The sequence below is a fragment of the Coregonus clupeaformis genome, chromosome 23 (genome assembly GCF_020615455.1).
Source record: "Coregonus clupeaformis isolate EN_2021a chromosome 23, ASM2061545v1, whole genome shotgun sequence".
Taxonomy (NCBI): Eukaryota; Metazoa; Chordata; class Actinopteri; order Salmoniformes; family Salmonidae; genus Coregonus; species Coregonus clupeaformis.
The window spans coordinates 40,074,286-40,092,649 of record NC_059214.1 but is presented as its reverse complement, the minus strand read 5'-3'; the positions used below and the strand labels follow the sequence as shown (position 1 = coordinate 40,092,649).

The 18,364-nt window shown below is 43.6% G+C and overlaps 1 protein-coding gene across 11 annotated transcripts in view; it reads left to right on the top strand.

The window, feature by feature from the left end:
• Positions 1–542: 542 nt before the first annotated feature.
• LOC121536964 (mitogen-activated protein kinase kinase kinase kinase 4) overlaps positions 543–18,364 on the top strand; it is an 80,112-nt gene continuing 62,290 nt past the window's right edge. For 4 of the 11 annotated variants that reach the window (XM_041844642.2, XM_041844641.2, XM_041844639.2 and 1 more), the window contains exons 1-2: positions 550–845; positions 1,144–1,209. In XM_041844642.2, coding sequence (XP_041700576.1) covers positions 789–845; positions 1,144–1,209 — 123 coding nt within the window. In that variant the 5' untranslated portion in view covers positions 550–788. Of the gene's footprint in view, positions 846–1,143; positions 1,210–18,364 lie in introns of all 11 variants that reach the window. The other 7 variants (XM_041844640.2, XM_041844638.2, XM_041844646.2 and 4 more) reach the window with 4 other exon arrangements.

The window sequence follows — 18,364 nt, the reverse complement described above, 5'->3', positions numbered from 1 at the left end:
GTGCAAATGAGCAAAATAAATAACAATATAGGGATGAGGTAGTTGGGTGGGCTAATTTCAGATGGGCTGTGTACAGGTGCAGTGATCGGTAAGGTGCTCTGACAACTGATGCTTAAAGTTAGTGAGGGAGATAATAGTCTCCAGCTTCAGAGATTTTTGCAATTCGTTCCAGTCATTGGCAGCAGAGAACTGGAAGGAATGGCGGCCAAAGGAGGTGTTGGCTTTGGGGATGACCAGTGAGAGATACCAGTGAGATATACATAACCCTAATTGCTCCTGTAAGACGCTCTGGATAAAGCGTCTGCTAAAATGGATATGGTTTTATGAAGACTACAGAAAAAACTATGCTTAAAAATACATTATTGTGAGCTAATCAGCAGGGCACATAAATTCAGCAGGGCACATAAATGTTTGGATTCATTTCTTTTGGGGATAGGGGGAACAACCGCTCCCTCGATCTCTCTACTGCCCTCACTCAGGCCCTGACGGATTCAGCTTCCTCTGTTGGTGATGCTTTACGGTGGAGTGAGTGAGTGAGTGACAGAGCGACAACGAGAGAGAGTGAGGCTGGGTGGAGATTAGAGAAGAGCAAGCAGCACTCAGCACTGCCAGCCGCGGTAGCTCAATATGGAGTAACCGCCGGAGTACAAAGAACAACCCGCTTTGGATCGAAATGACATAAACAAGGAATAAGGGATCACTTCCAATGATGAGATACGACATTGCATATACACAATCAACTTGAAGGGAATAAAATAGATTTTGACATTTCTATTTATTATTAAAAAATGGCGAACGAGTCTCCAGCTAAAAGTCTAGTTGACATAGACCTTGCCTCTTTGCGGGTGAGTGCAATGCATGTTGTCTGAGGATTTGCATTGTTTGCTGTCCAAATCCTTTTATTGACACAACCATGGGCTAACCCCAGGTAAAATGTGTTACAAATAGGATGTGTTGTTCTTGGTAGGATAGGGGGATACATTCCTCTCTTTCCTTTGTTGTCAATGCACTGGCATGAGAGGCAAATCTGGCTCTACTGCCTAATTTAATCGGCTGTAACGTTGCCCATGATACTATGAAAACCACCCATCTATCACAAAGTTATTTGGTAAATGTTAACCATTTGTTATTTTTATTTTACAGGACCCAGCTGGTATTTTCGAACTGGTGGAAGTGGTCGGCAATGGCACGTATGGACAAGTATACAAGGTTTGTTTGTGTTTCCCTATTCCATATAGGCAATATATAGCCTACTACTGTAGGCTGTCAGAGACCACCGAAAATAGGCGGAAACTGTAGCGCAAACATGTATTTCCTCCCAGTTTGAGAGAAGTGTCAAGTAGCCTATATACGGTTGGACCAGTGCGGACTGGATTAGTAATGCGCTGAGATGTAGGGTATAGCCTATAGCTTTAGAAATTTGCATTTCCTTTTCTTTACGATTTTGGCGTGTGTTTTATTGTGTTAGGACTTACTAACTGCAAGCCGTCACATTTAACAAGCCAAACCAGCGCTAATTTGCCTGGCGATCTTTATCATAGGCGCCTGACCGACTTCTCCCCGTGCGCTACTGGGTGTGCACCGTTGCGCAGACTGTATTCAGAACCAATGCAGTGATGGGCTATTGACATGCCGCTAACAGTCGACTAGCAGAGTAAGGGATTCGATGTGGATGCGATTGTCCCGTGCAGCTCAGTTGGTAGAGCATGGCCATGATTGTGGGTTCGATTCCCACGGTGGACCAGTACGAAAAAAATATTAAAATGTATGCTCTCATTACAGTAAGTCGTTCTGGATAAGAGCGTCTGCTAAATGACTAAAATGTGAAATTGTGCCTACAGTGTCCCCCTACCGCCATCACGTCTCACCGGAGTAGATAGAACAGCCTACCTAGGCTACATCACATCCTGTTGTTTTGAAGCTGCTGTTACCTGGTAGAAAGGAAGGGCGATTGGGAGAATATGTCCATACGTGTGCAGAATCCTTGCATCACCCTGTTGTCACCTGATTTATTGTTCACAAATGGATGCCAATGTAAAATTATCAAGCCTTGGTCAAATATATTGGTTAAAAACTTTCGAATGGCCAATTTGATCTTCACTTGATTTAGCTTGCCTGGCAGCCTATGCAATGGGATAGTTCCAAAAGTGCTCAAAGCCAAATCAATTGCACCATATTAATTATGTCATATTAATATTTACATATGTAAAATACTTTCAAATATATAAGTATTTAAGATATACATTTGATCCGTATCAAATTATCTGTAAAACGAACATTTGGGCAATTGCACCCTCTGTTAAATAGATTATGTTCCTACCTTCAATAACATCCATAGGCCTATATGCTTTGGGTTGATATATACTCACTAGTGTTTTATTTATGTATGAATTGGTGGAAACACTCCAACAAACACATGGATTCACAATAATGTACACTATACCCTACAGTATACCATGACTGGGCTGACCAGGTCTGAAATATTGCAGATCACAGACAGGTGCCTAGTGAAGGACTGAGTCAATATCCCCTGGTTCCCTGGTGGGCTTTGTTATTCACACACGGCGATCATAGCAGATCCCCATCAGCCCTACATAGCTGTTCAGCTGCAGGGTATGATAAAAACATGTAATAATCATACCAGAGGACATGTCAGAGGTTGAGAGTGGAGAGACATTCCTCCAGGAATCCACAGAAGGTCAACATCAAGATGCAACCATGAGTTTTCTGTAGTGTGTCATTTTCTTGATTCTCGTTGTTCCATATGATTTCAATCACTTTCTGACTGCACCCCTTTTGATTTGAATGAAACCTTTCATACATGTTTGCCCACCATCTTTTTTTTCAAGAGTGTGCTGTGTCTCAACCAATGACAGGCACAACACAAACACCTCAGATGATGTAAAATAGGGTTTAAGCTACAACATATTTGTACGTTAACTTTTTTAGGAGATTACACGTTTTTTAGATAATTGACGTTAAAGCTTAAAAAATGACAATTTTTTATTACAATACATTTTTTTTCAATAAATCATGAAGCAGTTTGACAACCCTGTTTTATATGCTTTTAAATGATATCAAGCTGAATCGTTTATCTTTTTTAGTGATGAAGGGTGGGGTATGCAAAATGGGTCAACTTTGAGCACCATGATGGGTGGGTTATGCAAAATGGGTTAACTTTGAGCACCTCTATCTCCTGAATGTTTTGGCATTCAGGTCCAAAAAGTCACTTTCTGACCCCTTCTACCATGGGCAAACATGTAAGGAAGGCTTTGTTCAAATAAAAAGGGGTGAAATCAGAAGGTCATATGGAACGAGCCTTCTGTCTAAAACCATCCACTCTGCATTTGGGTGTGTGCTGACAGGAAGTCTTCCTTTTAGGGACAGTAGCGGGATTCTCTGTACAGAAATCTGAAAACATACATTCTGTAGCAGCCATTTTCTCTTGAGAGCAGATGGTATCCTTAACTGAATCATCTTGGTTTTATATAAAATCATTACACCATGAGTAGCTAGCTACAATGTCTTCTTAGCTCTGGGGAGTGGCACACAAACAATTTGCATTCGAGGATGCATAGGCTATACATGTTTACTATACAGTGCATTCGGAAAGTATTCAGACCCCTTGACTTTATCCACATTTTGTTATGTTACAGCCTTATTCTAAAATGGATTAAATGAAAATGTACACACAATACCCCATAAAGACAAAGCGAAAACAGGTTTTTATAAATGTTTGCAAATACCTTATTTACATAAATATTCAGACCCTTTGCTATGAGACTCGAAATTGAGCTCAGGTGCATCCTGTTTCCATTGATCATCCTTGAGATGTTTCTACAACTTAATTGGAGTCCACCTGTGGTAAATTCAATTTATTGGACATGATTTGGAAATGCACACACCTGTCTATATAAGGCCCAACAGTTGACAGTGCTTGTCAGTGGAAAAACCAAGCCATGAGGTCGAAGGAATTGTCCGTAGAGCTCCGAGACAGGATTGTGTCGAGGCACAGATCTGGGGAAGGGAACCAAAAAAAAATCTGCAGCAATGAAGGTCCCGAAGAACACAATGACCTCCATCATTCTTAAATGGAAGAAGTTTGGAACCACCAAGACTTCCTAGAGCTGCCCGCCCGGCCAAACTGAGCAATCGGGGGAGAAGGGCCTTGGTCAGGGAGGTGACCAAGAACCCGATGGTCACTCTGATAGAGCTCCAGAATTCCTCTATGGAGATGGGAGAACCTTCCGGAAGGACAACCATCTCTGCAGCACTCCACCAATCAGGTCTTTATGGTAGAGTGGCCAGACGGAAGCCCCTCCTCAGTAAAAGGCACATGACAGCCCGCTTGGAATTTGCCAAAAGGCACCTAAATACTCTCTGACCATGAGAAACAAGATTCTCTGGTCTGATGAAACCAAGATTGAACTCTTTGGCCTGAATGCCAGGCATCACATCTGGAGGAAACCTGGCACCATCCCTACGGTGAAGCATGATGGTGGCAGCATCATGCTGTGCGGATGTTTTTCAGCGGCAGGGAGTGGGAGACTAGTCAGGATCGAGGGAAAGATGAACGGAGCAAAGTAAAATAATAATAATAATAATTAGTCATTTAGCAGACGCTCTTATCCAGAGCGACTTACAGGAGCAATTAGGGTTAAGTGCCTTGCTCAAGGGCACATCGACAGATTTTTCACCTAGTCGGTTCGGGGATTAGAACCAGCGACCTTTCGGTTACTGGCACAACGCTCTTAACCACTAAGCTACCTGCCGCCCTGTACAGAGAGATCCTTGATGAAAACCTGCTCCAGAGCGCTTAGGACTTCAGACTGGGGCGAAGGTTCACCTTCCAACAGGACAACGTCCCTAAGCACACAGCCAAGGCAACGCAGGAGTGGCTTCGGGACAAGTCTCTGAATGTCCTTGAGTGCCACAGCCAGAGCCCGGACTTGAACCCAATCGAACATCTCTGGTTAGACCTGAAAATAGCTGTGCAGTGACACTCCCCATCCAACCTGACAGAGCTTGAGAGGATCTGCAGAGAAGTATGGGAGAAAGTTCCCAAATACAGGTGTGCCAAGCTTGTAATGTCATACCCAAGAAGACTCGACGCTGTAATCGCTGCCAAAAGTGCGTCAACAAAGTACTGAGTAAAGGGTCGTTTTTTTATTTTGTATGAAATTTGCAAAAAGTTCTAAAAACCTGTTTTTGCTTTGTCATTATGGGGTATTGTGTGTCGATTGATGAGAAAATAAAAACTATTTAACCATTTTAGAATAAGGCTGTAACGTAACAAAATGTGGAAAAAGTCGAGGGGTCTGACTACTTTCTGAATGCACAGCAAATCATATTGACTTCTCTGCCAACGTCGGGAAGGCCCTTAAGGCTGCCGGTGGATAAAAGCCGATACACATCTTGGTGAGCTAGAAGAGGCCATAGACTGAATAAACTGTTCTGAGTTCCCCTGGTATTGGTGTGTGTGTGTGTCTCAGGCAACACCACAGCATGAAGAATACGTCTATATGCTTTGGGGGTTTAAAAAGCTTCATTTTGCTCTAGCGCAGGGCGGGTATGGCAGTAGTGAGAACATGTAATTAACTGGGAGCCAGGCCGTTTAGAAATGCTCTGTAACACAAATTGGCCATGACATTTTGAGTTTAACTTCCTTAGGTCTTAGTGAATCATCTCACTTGCTGCAAGTTTGGCAAGAATAAACCAAGCTTTTCTTCCATGAACCACATTCATTTAGTGGCTAGGTGTGTGTGTGTTTGGGGTTTGCACATGTTTTGATCCACGGCTGTGTGTTTGTGTTAGGATTTGCATGTGTATATTCGATCCACGACCCATTTTGATTGGCCATCATACTCAGACTAGCCAATGGCAGCTGTGTGCCTTTGTAACTGTGTGGACTGCTGGTGGCCTGGGAATGTGTCTGGCCCTCCTCTAGGCATGAGGTATTATCCTGCCTGCCTTACCGTGGTGACTCCTGTAGTCAAATATTATTGGATTTCATAGGCGCTCCAACTGTTGAGATGGAGAGAAAGAGACGTCCATTAATCAAAGGTGCTTTTGTTTTGAGGGTAAGACCCTGCAGGAGTTGTAAAGTGAGGACAGCATGTATGTCTCACACTATCTGGTCATAAAAACATCCTACCCACACTGCCAACAGTCAGTCAGCAAGGAAGTCTGGCATTCCCCCGTGTGGGTAAATGGTTTAACCCATAATAACCGTCTAGTCCATTCTACAATTGTAATGGGTTGGCATAATTTGAATATCTTCCGTTATAATCCATTATTGGTCAACAGTTCAGCTAATTCTAGTTAGTATGACATGGTTATTTTCAAGGAACTTGGTCATTGTCAGCTTTGCTGTAGAGGATGGTGGATGTTAGTCAGATGTGAGGAAGTAGCAAAATGGCGGAAGGCATTCATGTAATGACGAGAAGTTGGTGGCTTGGTCCGCCACAGTGTATACCACAAGGTAGTTCTCCACACTGTTTGATTCATTGTCAATCTGAGTTTCGATTTTGGAAAGACATCAAATGAGTCAGGTTTGTGTGTAGATTACTGGATGCATCGTCAGAGATTCTTGAATTTGCTATGCACATACATACAGTTGAAGTCGGAAGTTTACATACAACTTAGCCAAATACATTTAAACTCATTTTTTCACAATTCCTGACATTTAATCCTAGTAAAATTTCCCTGTTTTAGGTCAGTTAGGATCACCACTTTATTTTAAGAATGTGAAATGTCAGAATAATAGTAGAGTGATTTATTTCAGCTTTTATTTCTTTCATCACATTCCCAGTGGGTCAGAAGTTTACATACACTCAATTAGTATTTGGTAGCATTGCCTTTAAATTGTTTAACTTGGATCAAACGTTTCGGGTAGCCTTCCACAAGCTTCCCACAATAAGTTGGGTGAATTTTGGCCCATTCCTCCTGACAGAGCTGGTGTAACTGAGTCAGGTTTGTAGGCCTCCTTGCTCGCACACCATTTTTCAGTTCTGCCCACAAATGTTCTATAGGATTGAGGTCAGGGCTTTGTGATGGCCACACCAATACCTTGACTTTATTGTCTTAAGCCATTTTGCCACAACTTTGGAAGTATGCTTGGGGTCATTGTCTATTTGGAAGACCCATTTGCGACCAAGCTTTAACTTCCTGACTGAAATTTTGAGATGTTGCTTCAATATATCCACATAATTTTCCTTCCTCATGATGTCATCTATTTTGTGAAGTGCACCAGGCCCTCCTGCAGCAAAGCACCCCCACAGCATGATGCTGCCGCCCCCGTGCTTCACGGTTGGGATGGTGTTCTTCGGCTTGCAAGCTACCCCCTTTTTCCTCCAAATATAACGATGGTCATTATGGCCAAACAGTTCTATTTTTGTTTCATCAGACTTGACATTTCTCAAAAAAGTAAGATCTTTGTCCCCATGTGCAGTTGCAAACCGTAGTCTGGCTTTTTTATGGCGGTTTTGGAGCAGTGGCTTCTTCCTTGCTGAGCGGCCTTTCAGGTTATGTCGATTTATAGGACTCATTTTACTGTGGATATAGATACTTTTGTACCTGTTTCCTCTAGCATCTTCACAAGGTCCTTTGCTGTTGTTCTGGGATTGATTTGGCACCAAAGTACGTTCATCTCTAGGAGACAGAACGCGCCTCCTTCCTGAGCGGTATGACGGCTGCGTGGTCCCATGGTGTTTATACTTGTGTACTATTGTTTGTACAGATGAACGTGGTACCTTCAGGCGTTTGGAAATTGCTCCCAAGGATGAACCAGACTTCTGGAGGTCTACACATTTTTTTTGAGGTCTTGGCTGATTGCTTTTGATTTTCCCATGATGTCAAGCAAAGAGGCACTGAGTTTGAAGGTAGGCCTTGAAATACATCCACAGGTACACCTCCAATTGACTCAAATGATGTAAATTAGCCTATCAGAAGCTTCTAAAGCCATGACATCATTTTCTGGAATTTTCCAAGCTGTTTAAAGGCACAGTCAACTTAGTGCATGTAAACTTCTGACCCACTAGAATTGTGATACAGTGAATTATATGTGAAATAATATGTCTGTAAACAATTGTTGGAAAAATTACTTGTGTCATGCACAAAGTAGATGTCCTAACCGACTTGCGAAAACTATAGTTTGTTAACAAGAAATGTGTGGAGTGGTTGAAAAACAAGTTTTAATGACTCCAACCTAAGTGTATGTAAACTTCCGACTTCAACTGTATGTGCCTCACCCAGACCTACACATAACACATCCATTTATGGCTGCACCTCAAGATCATATCCCATAGCTATCATTAAGTTTACAATTGAAAAGTCCAGTTCACATTTTTGGATCATGGCGGAAGGAAGGTTCTGTGTCAGTCTCTATCTTTTCCATTAATTTGAAGCACTTAGGCGTGGTTGGCTGAGCTTCCTTAATGAACTGTGGCTTCTTCTTTTCTCCTCCTCTCTCCGGGACCAAGGGCTTTTGTTAGGGTTGGGCAGCAATACTGTACAGCACAGAGAAATACTGGCAGAGACAGCATTAGAGCACTTTACAGATGGGCCAGGGGGATGTTGGCTTGGCTCCGCAGGGGCTGTCAGCTGCCCTGACCCTCCACCTCCTCCTCCATCTCCCCTAGGTCTACAAGAGATGATAGAGGAGGTAGATGAGGGAGAGAGTGAGCCAGGACTAGGAACTGGAGGAACAGGGTGTGATGCGGTGCAGTGCCAACTACAGACTATTGTCCATGTAGTTTGTAGTGGGTGCCTGCACTCTCTTACAGTAGCCTAAGGCTACTATAAACCTGGCAAGAAGGAAGGCCTGATTTACACCTGATTTGAATTTCCACCCTCTGCTGATTCAAACCATCATCCCTGGTGGTGCCTATAATTAAACTGTGAGGGAGAGCGTCAATTAAATACTGTGAGAAGGGGCAATCCAGTGATTTAGTGCTCACCAGTCCATGTTGTTAGCTACAACCTAATTCACTCACTGTTTGTGGTTAACACCGAGTTTCCCCTCGATTACCTGCTCCAGGTGTAGGTCCTTCTTGAACATACCGACATTCTATCCAGATGAAGTCACTGCTACTGCATACTGAAACTCTGGCTCGACTCGCACTAAACAAGAGTTTAATAGAGGGACTGCTGTTCTCCTTTCCTTCCCAGAGCCAGCCCACCCAAGCACAGAGGCTCTGCCTACTGCCTAGCCCCCTGGCAGCCTGCTGTGAAAGGTGGAAAAAGCTGCAGACACACAGTGGTCCACCTCTCTTCTCTCCCTCCACTCTGGAAGTAGTGGACCAGCCCTCACTGTGGAATGCAAGTCCTGGGCTGTGTCCATGAGAATGTAGAGGGGGGCGAAGAAAGGAGAAGAGGGGGAAGACAAGGTGAAAAAGAAAGTAAAGACAGGAGAAAAGGAATGGAGAGAGGGGGAGAATGAGAGGAATGGGAGAGGTTGAGTGGAAGGTCATTGGTTTGTGGTCACTGAGCATATCTAGCTCACTTCACAGCCCAGGTCACATGACTCAGTGAGGAAGATGGGGGAGGGGATGGTGGGCATCATGGCTGTAGTAATCCCACAGCAGGTGACGCCACATGCAGAGAGAGAGGGAGATAAATAAATGGAGATGCGGAAGAGAATAGAGAAGGTTCTGGAGAGCTACTTGGTAAGGAGCAGGCTTTCAATCCATCCAGTAATACACACTTGCAGTCTAGTTTCATTTTATAGACTGTGGCCTGGATTTTGGCCCAGCATTGACTGCCCTCAGGTCAGCTGCCTGGCTGGCCGGCCGGTCCATTATCCAGCCATGCATAGCCACGTCTAATGAGCAGCTTATGGGCCTTAGTTCCTTTTACCCCCTCATTTAGATCTTACCCCCATCTTGTCCTTTTACCCCTCCCCCTTTTAACTTGTCCCCCTGATTATTAAGATGGCTTTGGTCCTTCCATCTACCCATCTAGACCTCCTGGCTTACAAGCTAGTGGCCCCTCCCCTCACCTCCCCTACCCCTCCGTGCACCATGCCCACCCACTCCCCCATATAAAGGTCATGATAGGAATATGAAGATGCAATGAAGGGAGTTGAGACGTGATCAATAAGGACTAAGCATTGATGTTCGCTCGCGTGCCTCCAACAAAATACAATTATCACAAGCACCAGCTGCTTGTTTGACATGATCACCTTCAGTAATTAATTTCCAAACCATAAGCATCTTTATGTCCCCTGTTCTCTGTGGGTGAGGAGACGGATTGTTACACAAAGCACTTAGGATGTTAATGCTCTGTTATAGAGCGCGCAATGGTCTAATACATTCTCAAAATGGGGTAGATAGAGGGCCATTCTAGCTCCCAGAGACAGTAACAGTACTGATCTTTTCGAGTGTATTTCTGTGAAAACACTATTTCCTCTGTGTGGACAGTTCACTGGATAGTTTCTTCACAGAATCAACGTTGAAATCCACAATGCTATTGTGAAAGGCTAGCGTTGTTGGGTCTGAAGAAGCTATTGCAGGATTATGTCTGTGTCTTTAAAAATTAGGCTGCAGCTCTATCCTAGAAAGGGTTAGCTAGACATTAAGCCTGCAGGAGTCTTTTCTGTGTTGTTCTATCTAATCCATAGGAAGGAGACCAGTGGATGGCTAAGTATGCTTTGAGTCACATGTCTAAACAGGCACGCACACACGTCCAAGGGAACCCATGTCACTGTCAGTTCATCATGTCATGTCTGTTCGATGTGTCCTGATAGGCCTCCTGTGTGACACACCACTCATGTCTGTGTGGGGTGATAGGCTTTAGCTTAGTCAGATGCCTATCTCTTTCTTCCTCCCTCTCTGTCTCTCTCCCTCTCTCTGAGACCAGGCTGTATTTATTCTTAACAGAGTGGTCTGTTAGACCCAGAGAGCCTGGCACTATCTGGCCTCACAGACAACCGCTCCTTCATTCTGCTATCTATCTCTGACGACCTCTTGACTGATAAGGCCTCTGTCCCACACCAAAATGGCCGCCGTGGCCGGCTGCTATCAGCTCCATGTGTACCGGAAAGACAGAAGCTCTGGAGAAACCCCACAGGGCTACCCTCTGCCTTAGAGCCCAGCTCGGGCATGAATTTTAAGCCCTAGCCATGCCCGTGACGTTCAGGCCCTGCCCTGCCCTACCCTACCCAGGCCCGATTTCTTCTGCCAAATTGAAGGCCCGGCCCTGCCCGAAACCGAAATAACTTCCATGTTAGTAAATCTCTGTCACTTGCTTCTGCTCGCTCTGCATGCGCTTTGCTCATGGCGGCATAGCAACGGCTCCGCTTGGGCTGCTTGGTTGCCCTGCTTAATGATAAGACATTAGAAAGCAGTTAGCTGTTAGCACATTTTTGTCACTCTAAACTCCAACAAAACTCTTCTGTCTTATGTTTGATGAGATTGAAGCACTTCTGACAACATGTTATGATCTTAGTCAGATATGACTGTACTGCGCAGCAGAGCACGAGTAAATGACTCAGCTTCAAAATGTTAGTGATCAATTTAGTCATACCCGAGCCCTGCCCATACCCTAGTTATTGATGAAAAAAACGGCCCTAACCCGATGTATAATGTCAGGGCCCGTCGGGCTCGGGTCGGGCAGCAGAGCTCTACTCTGCCTGAGGGGGGTTCAGATACAAGGAGATAGTATGGCTGGCCTATGTATTCTGTCCATTAGTGTAGTCTAGCATGTCATTGTGCTAACGCTAGTAACAATGCACCACCCCTTGCACCACTGCTGAAAAAAATCATACGGGAACTACTGGTGTAGTGTTTCAACCCACAAACTCTTCAGTTTGTTTTAGTGGCCTTTTGTATTTACATGAAAGAGAATCGTGATGAATTGAATAAAAGTTGTATCTCCTGGAAATACATTTCTGACCATGCCCCTATTGTCTTTCATTTCAGTGAATTTTAAATGTATCAGTTCAAACTTTAAATGGATCAGTTTGTATCAGTGTATCAGTTTATTTGTAAATACAACGTTTTATTTGTTTTATTTAGAAGTTGTCCTTCACATAACCCCCCCCACACACACACACACACACACAACACACACACACACACACAACACACACACACTTTAACATACTTCCATGCGATCTCCATCTGTCCCTGATTCTTATAATGCCTGTTTTTCTTCATTGGGGACGGCCTCTTTCCTTTCAGCCTCTTCTCCTCCACAGTCAGGGCCAGGCAGCTGGTTGGACTGACTGGCTGACTGAACGGTTTGACTGACTGACTGGCTGGCTGACTGGCTGACTGAACGGTTTGACTGACTGACTGGCTGGCTGACTGGCTGACTGAATGACTGTGGGCCTCATTAAGTTTGTTTTCATCTGATTCACAATACTGAAGCGCTGCCCAGGTCACCTGACTAGAACCCAGGCCTGTGATTTGAGCAGAGCACCAGAGCACTTCCTCCTGTAGCTGGGCAGACTCTCTAAACACCCGAGAGAACGGGGGCTTCAAACGCACATTTACGCACAAAGATCCATCCTCATAGTCTATCTAACGCACATACATACTCCCACACACTCTGATGGAGATTCACAGAGTTGAATATTGACACTCGCATGCACTGACTGTACACACAGGCTTGTGTGGAGAGACTGACTTGCTCTCTCTCACTCTCACAGACAGACACACACACACTCTCCCACACACACTTATACAGATAGGACATACAGATGCACATTTAAATGATTTGAATATACAGAGTAGCACACACAGATATAGACAACCAACATGTTTGCTACAGTGGAGGCGGATAGTGAAAGCCTTGTCTCATCGTAGGCGGTAATTGTGGATGCAGCCGTGGGCATGTTGGCAGAAGGGCAGCCTCCCTTGCCCTTCCTCCCCTCTTCTCTCCTCTGTCTTTGCCAACTCTGTGCTCTGAACTGAGACACATTAGCAAGGTGTTCTACACGCCAGCACTGCCTTTCTCTTGCCTCTCTCTCTCTCCTCTCCGTCAGCCAGTCAGCTTGTATACAGTACTGGGACTGAGGTATTGCTGCTGAGGTACTGATTTCACAAAGACCTTCTCTCTCTCTCTTTACAAAAGCCTCCGACTAAATTGCACAGGTGGTGGGGGTGTATTGACTGAGGGGGAGTGGGTGGTAGGTTAGGGGGGGTTGTAGAGTTGTCATGGCGATGAGTTGCCGTGGTTTTGGCTCTGGGTTTGGACCGAGGATGGCGCTGAATTTAAACTTTGGTTTCCTGTTGTGCAGCACTGTTGTCTCTAGCGAGGGTTAGTGTGTGTGTGTGTGTGCGTGCGTGCGTGATTTGTGTGTAAAGGGTCACCTGTTGTTTCCAGTTCCAAGCATAGATTTTCTGTGTAGTGAAAGCCAGGCGTTAACTGACATGTAACTAAGTGGCCTGTAACTACCTCTCAACCCCCAACCCCCAACCTCCCTTCCAAAAACAAAAACACACTTTCAGCCCTCACCACATAGCCTACAGGGCAGAGGCCAGACAGAGAGTTATGGAGGGCTAGCACCTGCTCCCCTCATCTCTCTGTCTGCAGGTAAGCCCATCTGATGCATGTCATGCTCATCCCCTATCAGTTTCATGTGGAGCAGGGCCATACCCTGAGGACACAGGGAGGCAGAGGGGTTTAGGCTGGTCTTTAAATGCTGTGCTCAGGACCAGCTGGTAGAGGACGGGATGGGAGGAGAGAGCTCTGGGTGGTGTAATAGAAAGAAGATGGACCAGGGTATCATTGGATAGAGATGTGTTACTGATGGTGAATCCCTAGCTCTACTGAAAGAATGGCCATACCCATGAAGGTGCCCCAAGACTTCTGGCCTGCTGGCTGTTAGTTTTCACCCTTCCCTCATTCTCTCTGTTATTGTCTGTCTTTTGTATTCTTTCTATTTAAATCCCCCATTTCCCTCTCCCTTCCCTCCTCCCTTCCTTCACTCATCCCTACATATCGGTAGCTGTGCTGTGTACTAGTTATGTGCCAGGGGGCAGACAGTGGCAGTAACAGACAGTGGTGGGTTAAGGCTGAGGGTGAGCGCCCTGCCCTAAATAACTACTTCTGCACTGTACTCAGCTCAGGGACTGAGACTGGTGTCTGTTGCATGTGCATGGGTGCTGTGGACACACGTTTGTAGGGCAGACTCACTGATAAGACTTGACAGACTGACACAGTGCCTTCTGCATGACAAACAAGCCGCCATATTATGTGTGCACATACGTTAGGCGCCTCACGTCACGTCGTGTGAGAAGGTCACTTTGTTTTATCTCGTTGGTACTGAAGTACTGTATGTACTAGACATGGCCACTTTAGAGAGCTGAACAGTTGAGGTGTTACAAGAAACTGTTCGAATTACCAACTGTGCCAGCTGATGTTACTCAGGTTCACGTTTTCCATACACACACACACACACACACACACACACACACACACACACACACACACACACACACACACACACACACACACATGTCCCACTTATGTATGAGGGAAAAACAGACCATGATTGTGGAGCTTAAGGTTAGGTCAGGGTCAGAGGTGATCCTCAACAACAGTAATGCATTACAGTAAATCTTCTGTGCATCACTGGTGTGTGTGTGTGTGTGTGTGTGTGGTCTGACCCAGCAACAGTGAGCCCCCTCCTCCTTCCGTGTGTGTGTGTGTGTGTAAGCATTGGATGCATGGAAGATCTATGCACTCATAAAACTCTCCTTCCCTACCTTTCTCTCCCTTTTTCCCTCCTTCCCTCTTCCCGCTCTGTAAATCTCTCTTTCTTTTATTGTCATGGCATCACTCTGCACTGTAATCACTCTGTAATTGCTCTCTCTGTCTCTTTCTCTTTCTTTCTACCATCCCCTCCATATGATTAAAACAAGCTCTTGACATCCACTGTTGTTTGGTCCCATGGCAACTTGTGAGGCAGGCTGCGATAGCTGCTATATTTGGCGGTTCCCCTGAGTGAATCAAGAAACCGAGCTAGTGAATCAGATGATCTGTGTCAAGCGCAGTAGGTAAGGGTTAATGGCTTCAGGGGTGTTCATGGCAAAGTCTTCGCAGAGCTCTGTCTCTCTCCTGTTGTGCACAGTTGCTTTGGGACAATTTATGAGCTCTGGCCTCTCGAACCCACAGTGCTTTATAGGGGAGTTTTGTTGTTTTTGTACCAGCACTATTTCATTGCTGAGAATCAGGTAACCCCGCTAAAAACCACCGTAGTGTAATATTCTGGTGAGGCAGGAACAGATCATGTTGTGCTGATTTGACTCCTATTCTGCCCACCTGCTGAGTAGTGGCTACTGCTGTCCTTAGAAATGCCTTCCAACCACCGCTCTGTTTTACCCCTCAGCAGTTTCCTTTCCTTCCATACCATTATAATCACAGCCAAACTTCTCTCTCCTTGTGGACTGTAGCCCAGGGCTATTTTTGTTTTTTAGGAAGGATTCTTTTTTGTTGTTGTCTTCCGTCATCTCATGCAAAGCATTCTGGTATGATAAAGCATAGGGGATGACATCATAATGCAGGAGGGGGGGATTGGGGACAGACAGGCTGATGATGAGAGTTGAATGATGATGCAAGGGTGAGGCAAGTTCACCTGAAGAGAACTCTACAACAGGAGCCTGCACTGTTTGCTCAGTTTTTAAGAGAAACAACATTTCATCAATGCTCAAATCCATCTTTCTACAGGGGATTTAATGCTGAGCCCTCAAATCATAATAACACACACATGGTCTCTCATAGGCGTACACACTCACTATTACATAGTAAATAAGTAGCCTTGCACGATAGGGCAGGTTGATGTATAAGTATGCCCCCTGGACAGGACGCTAGTCTATCATAGGGCCTTACCCCCAATCTATCTCCTTAATGCTGTGTGCCAAGTAGAGATGTATCAGGTCCCATTCTTACAGTCTTTGGTATGACTCTGCCAGGGATTGAACTCACAACCATAGAATCTCAGGGAGGACACTAACCACAAGGCCACTGAGTTGGCTACTATTACATACAACGTCATGTATTGCTTTCACACACACACACACACACACTAACACACACTGAAAGAACCTTTGCACTGTGTGCATGTTTATAGAAGGATGAACCCAGATGGAGCTCTGCTCCAACATTAGGGGTCTGAATAGCAGTCAAAATGCAGTCTACTATTATTAGCCTTGGAGTGTGGGGTTATTATGGTTGAGTGTATGATTAGTATTACAATACACATATACATACTTAATCTTAGACAAACAGGTTTCAGCCTCCTCCTAACAAAGCACAGGTAGATGGATTATTTTAAATATGTTATTGGACAATAAACAGATATGGCTCATTAACATTTACGGACCAAATAATGATGATCCACACTTCTTTGACAATATATATAATAAATTATCAACCCTGCAAGCAATTCAAGACAATATTATTATGGTGGGGGATTATAATACTGTTTTAAATCGCTCAATGGACCGTAAAGGAAATCACACCACAAACAATCACCCACATGCTCTTAAGGAAATCGTGAATGTCATGGATACATTAGAACTAGTAGATAAATGGAGGCTTAAATATCCTGATCTAGTGAGATATACATGGCGGAGACTCAATCAAGCTAGTCGTCTTGACTTCTTTCTTATCTCATTCTCGTTGGCACCAAAAGTTTAAAAAGTGTTGATAGGGGACAGAATGCAGTCGGACCATCATATAATTGGCATATACATTACTCTTACTGAATTTCCACGTGGGCGAGGATATTGGAAATTTAACTAGGACAAAGGAATTTATAACTGACTTTTTCCGACATAACATAGGTACAGCAAATCCCCTTATTGTATGGGACACCTTTAAATGTGCCTTCATCTCGAAAACAAAAGCAATTTAGGTCAAAATAGTTTATACTAACAAAGGAAATAGAAAGTCTAACAGAACAGATAGATGGCAATAAAAACTGTAACACAGAGGCTCAGAATAAATTAGAGGAAAAACTAAAAGAAATGGAGAAACGTATTCAAGAAAGATTAAGTGTAATATATTATAAAAATAAAGCAAACTGGATGGAATATGGGGAAAAATGCACCAAATTCTTTTTAAATCTTCAACATAGGAATGCTACCAAAAAGAATTTAATGAAACTGGTTACAATTGACGGAGTAACCCATGATTCACCAAATGATATTTTGAAGGAGGAAACAAGGTACTTTAAGCATATGTTTTCGTTTCAGTCGCCTCCATCTCCTCTAACTGAAGCTAATTGTAGAGATTTTTTTTTCTATTGATAATGTTAAATTAACAGCCAAACAGAAAGAATCATGTGAAGGTGAAATTACAGAGGAGGAACTTCTGGATGCAATTAAAGACTTTAAGTCCGGGAAAACTCCAGGGTTGGATGGCATACCAGTCGAAGTATACCAAACCTTTTTTGATATACTAAGAGGACCGTTATTAGCATGTTTTAACCACTCCTATGTAAATGGTAGATTATCTGACACTCAAGAAGAAGGTCTGATCTCATTATTACTGAAACAGGATACAAGTGGAAAATATAAAGATCCAGTCCATTAAAAAAATTGGAGGCCCCTTACACTTCAGTGTTGTGATGCAAAAATTCTAGCAAAATATATAGTGCATAGAATTAAAAAGGTATTGTCGGATATTATTCATTCTAATCAGACAGGTTTTTTACATGGAAGATACATTGGAGATAATATAAGGCAAGTATTGGAAACAATAGAACATTATGGAAAATCAGAGAAATCAGGCCTGCTATTTATAGCAGACTTCGAAAAGGCATTTGATAAAGTACGACTGGGGTTTATATATAAATGCCTGGAGCATTTCAATTTTGGTGAATCTCTTTTATAAAATGGGTCAAAATCATGTATAGTAACCCTAGGTGTAAAATAGTAAATAATGGCTATTTCTCAGAAAGTTTTAAACTGTCAAGAGGAGTGAAACAAGGTTGTCCACTACCGGCATATCTATTTATTGTGGCCATCGAGATGTTAGCTATTAAAATCAGATCCAACAATAATATCAGGGGATTAGAAATCCAGGGCTTAAAAACAAAGGTGTCATTGTACGCTGATGATTCATGTTTTCTTTTAAATCCACAACTAGAATCACTCCACAGCCTCATAGAGGTTCTAGATACATTTTCTAACCTCTCTGGATTACAACCAAATTATGACAAATGTACTATATTACGTATTGGATCAATATAAAATACAATTTTTACATTGCCATGTAGTTTACCAATAAAATGGTCTGATGGTGATGTGGATAAACTCGGAATACATATCCCAAAGGAAATAAATGATCTCACTTCAATAAATTATAATAGAAAGTTAGCAAAAATAGATAAGATCTTTCTACCATGGAAAGGTTG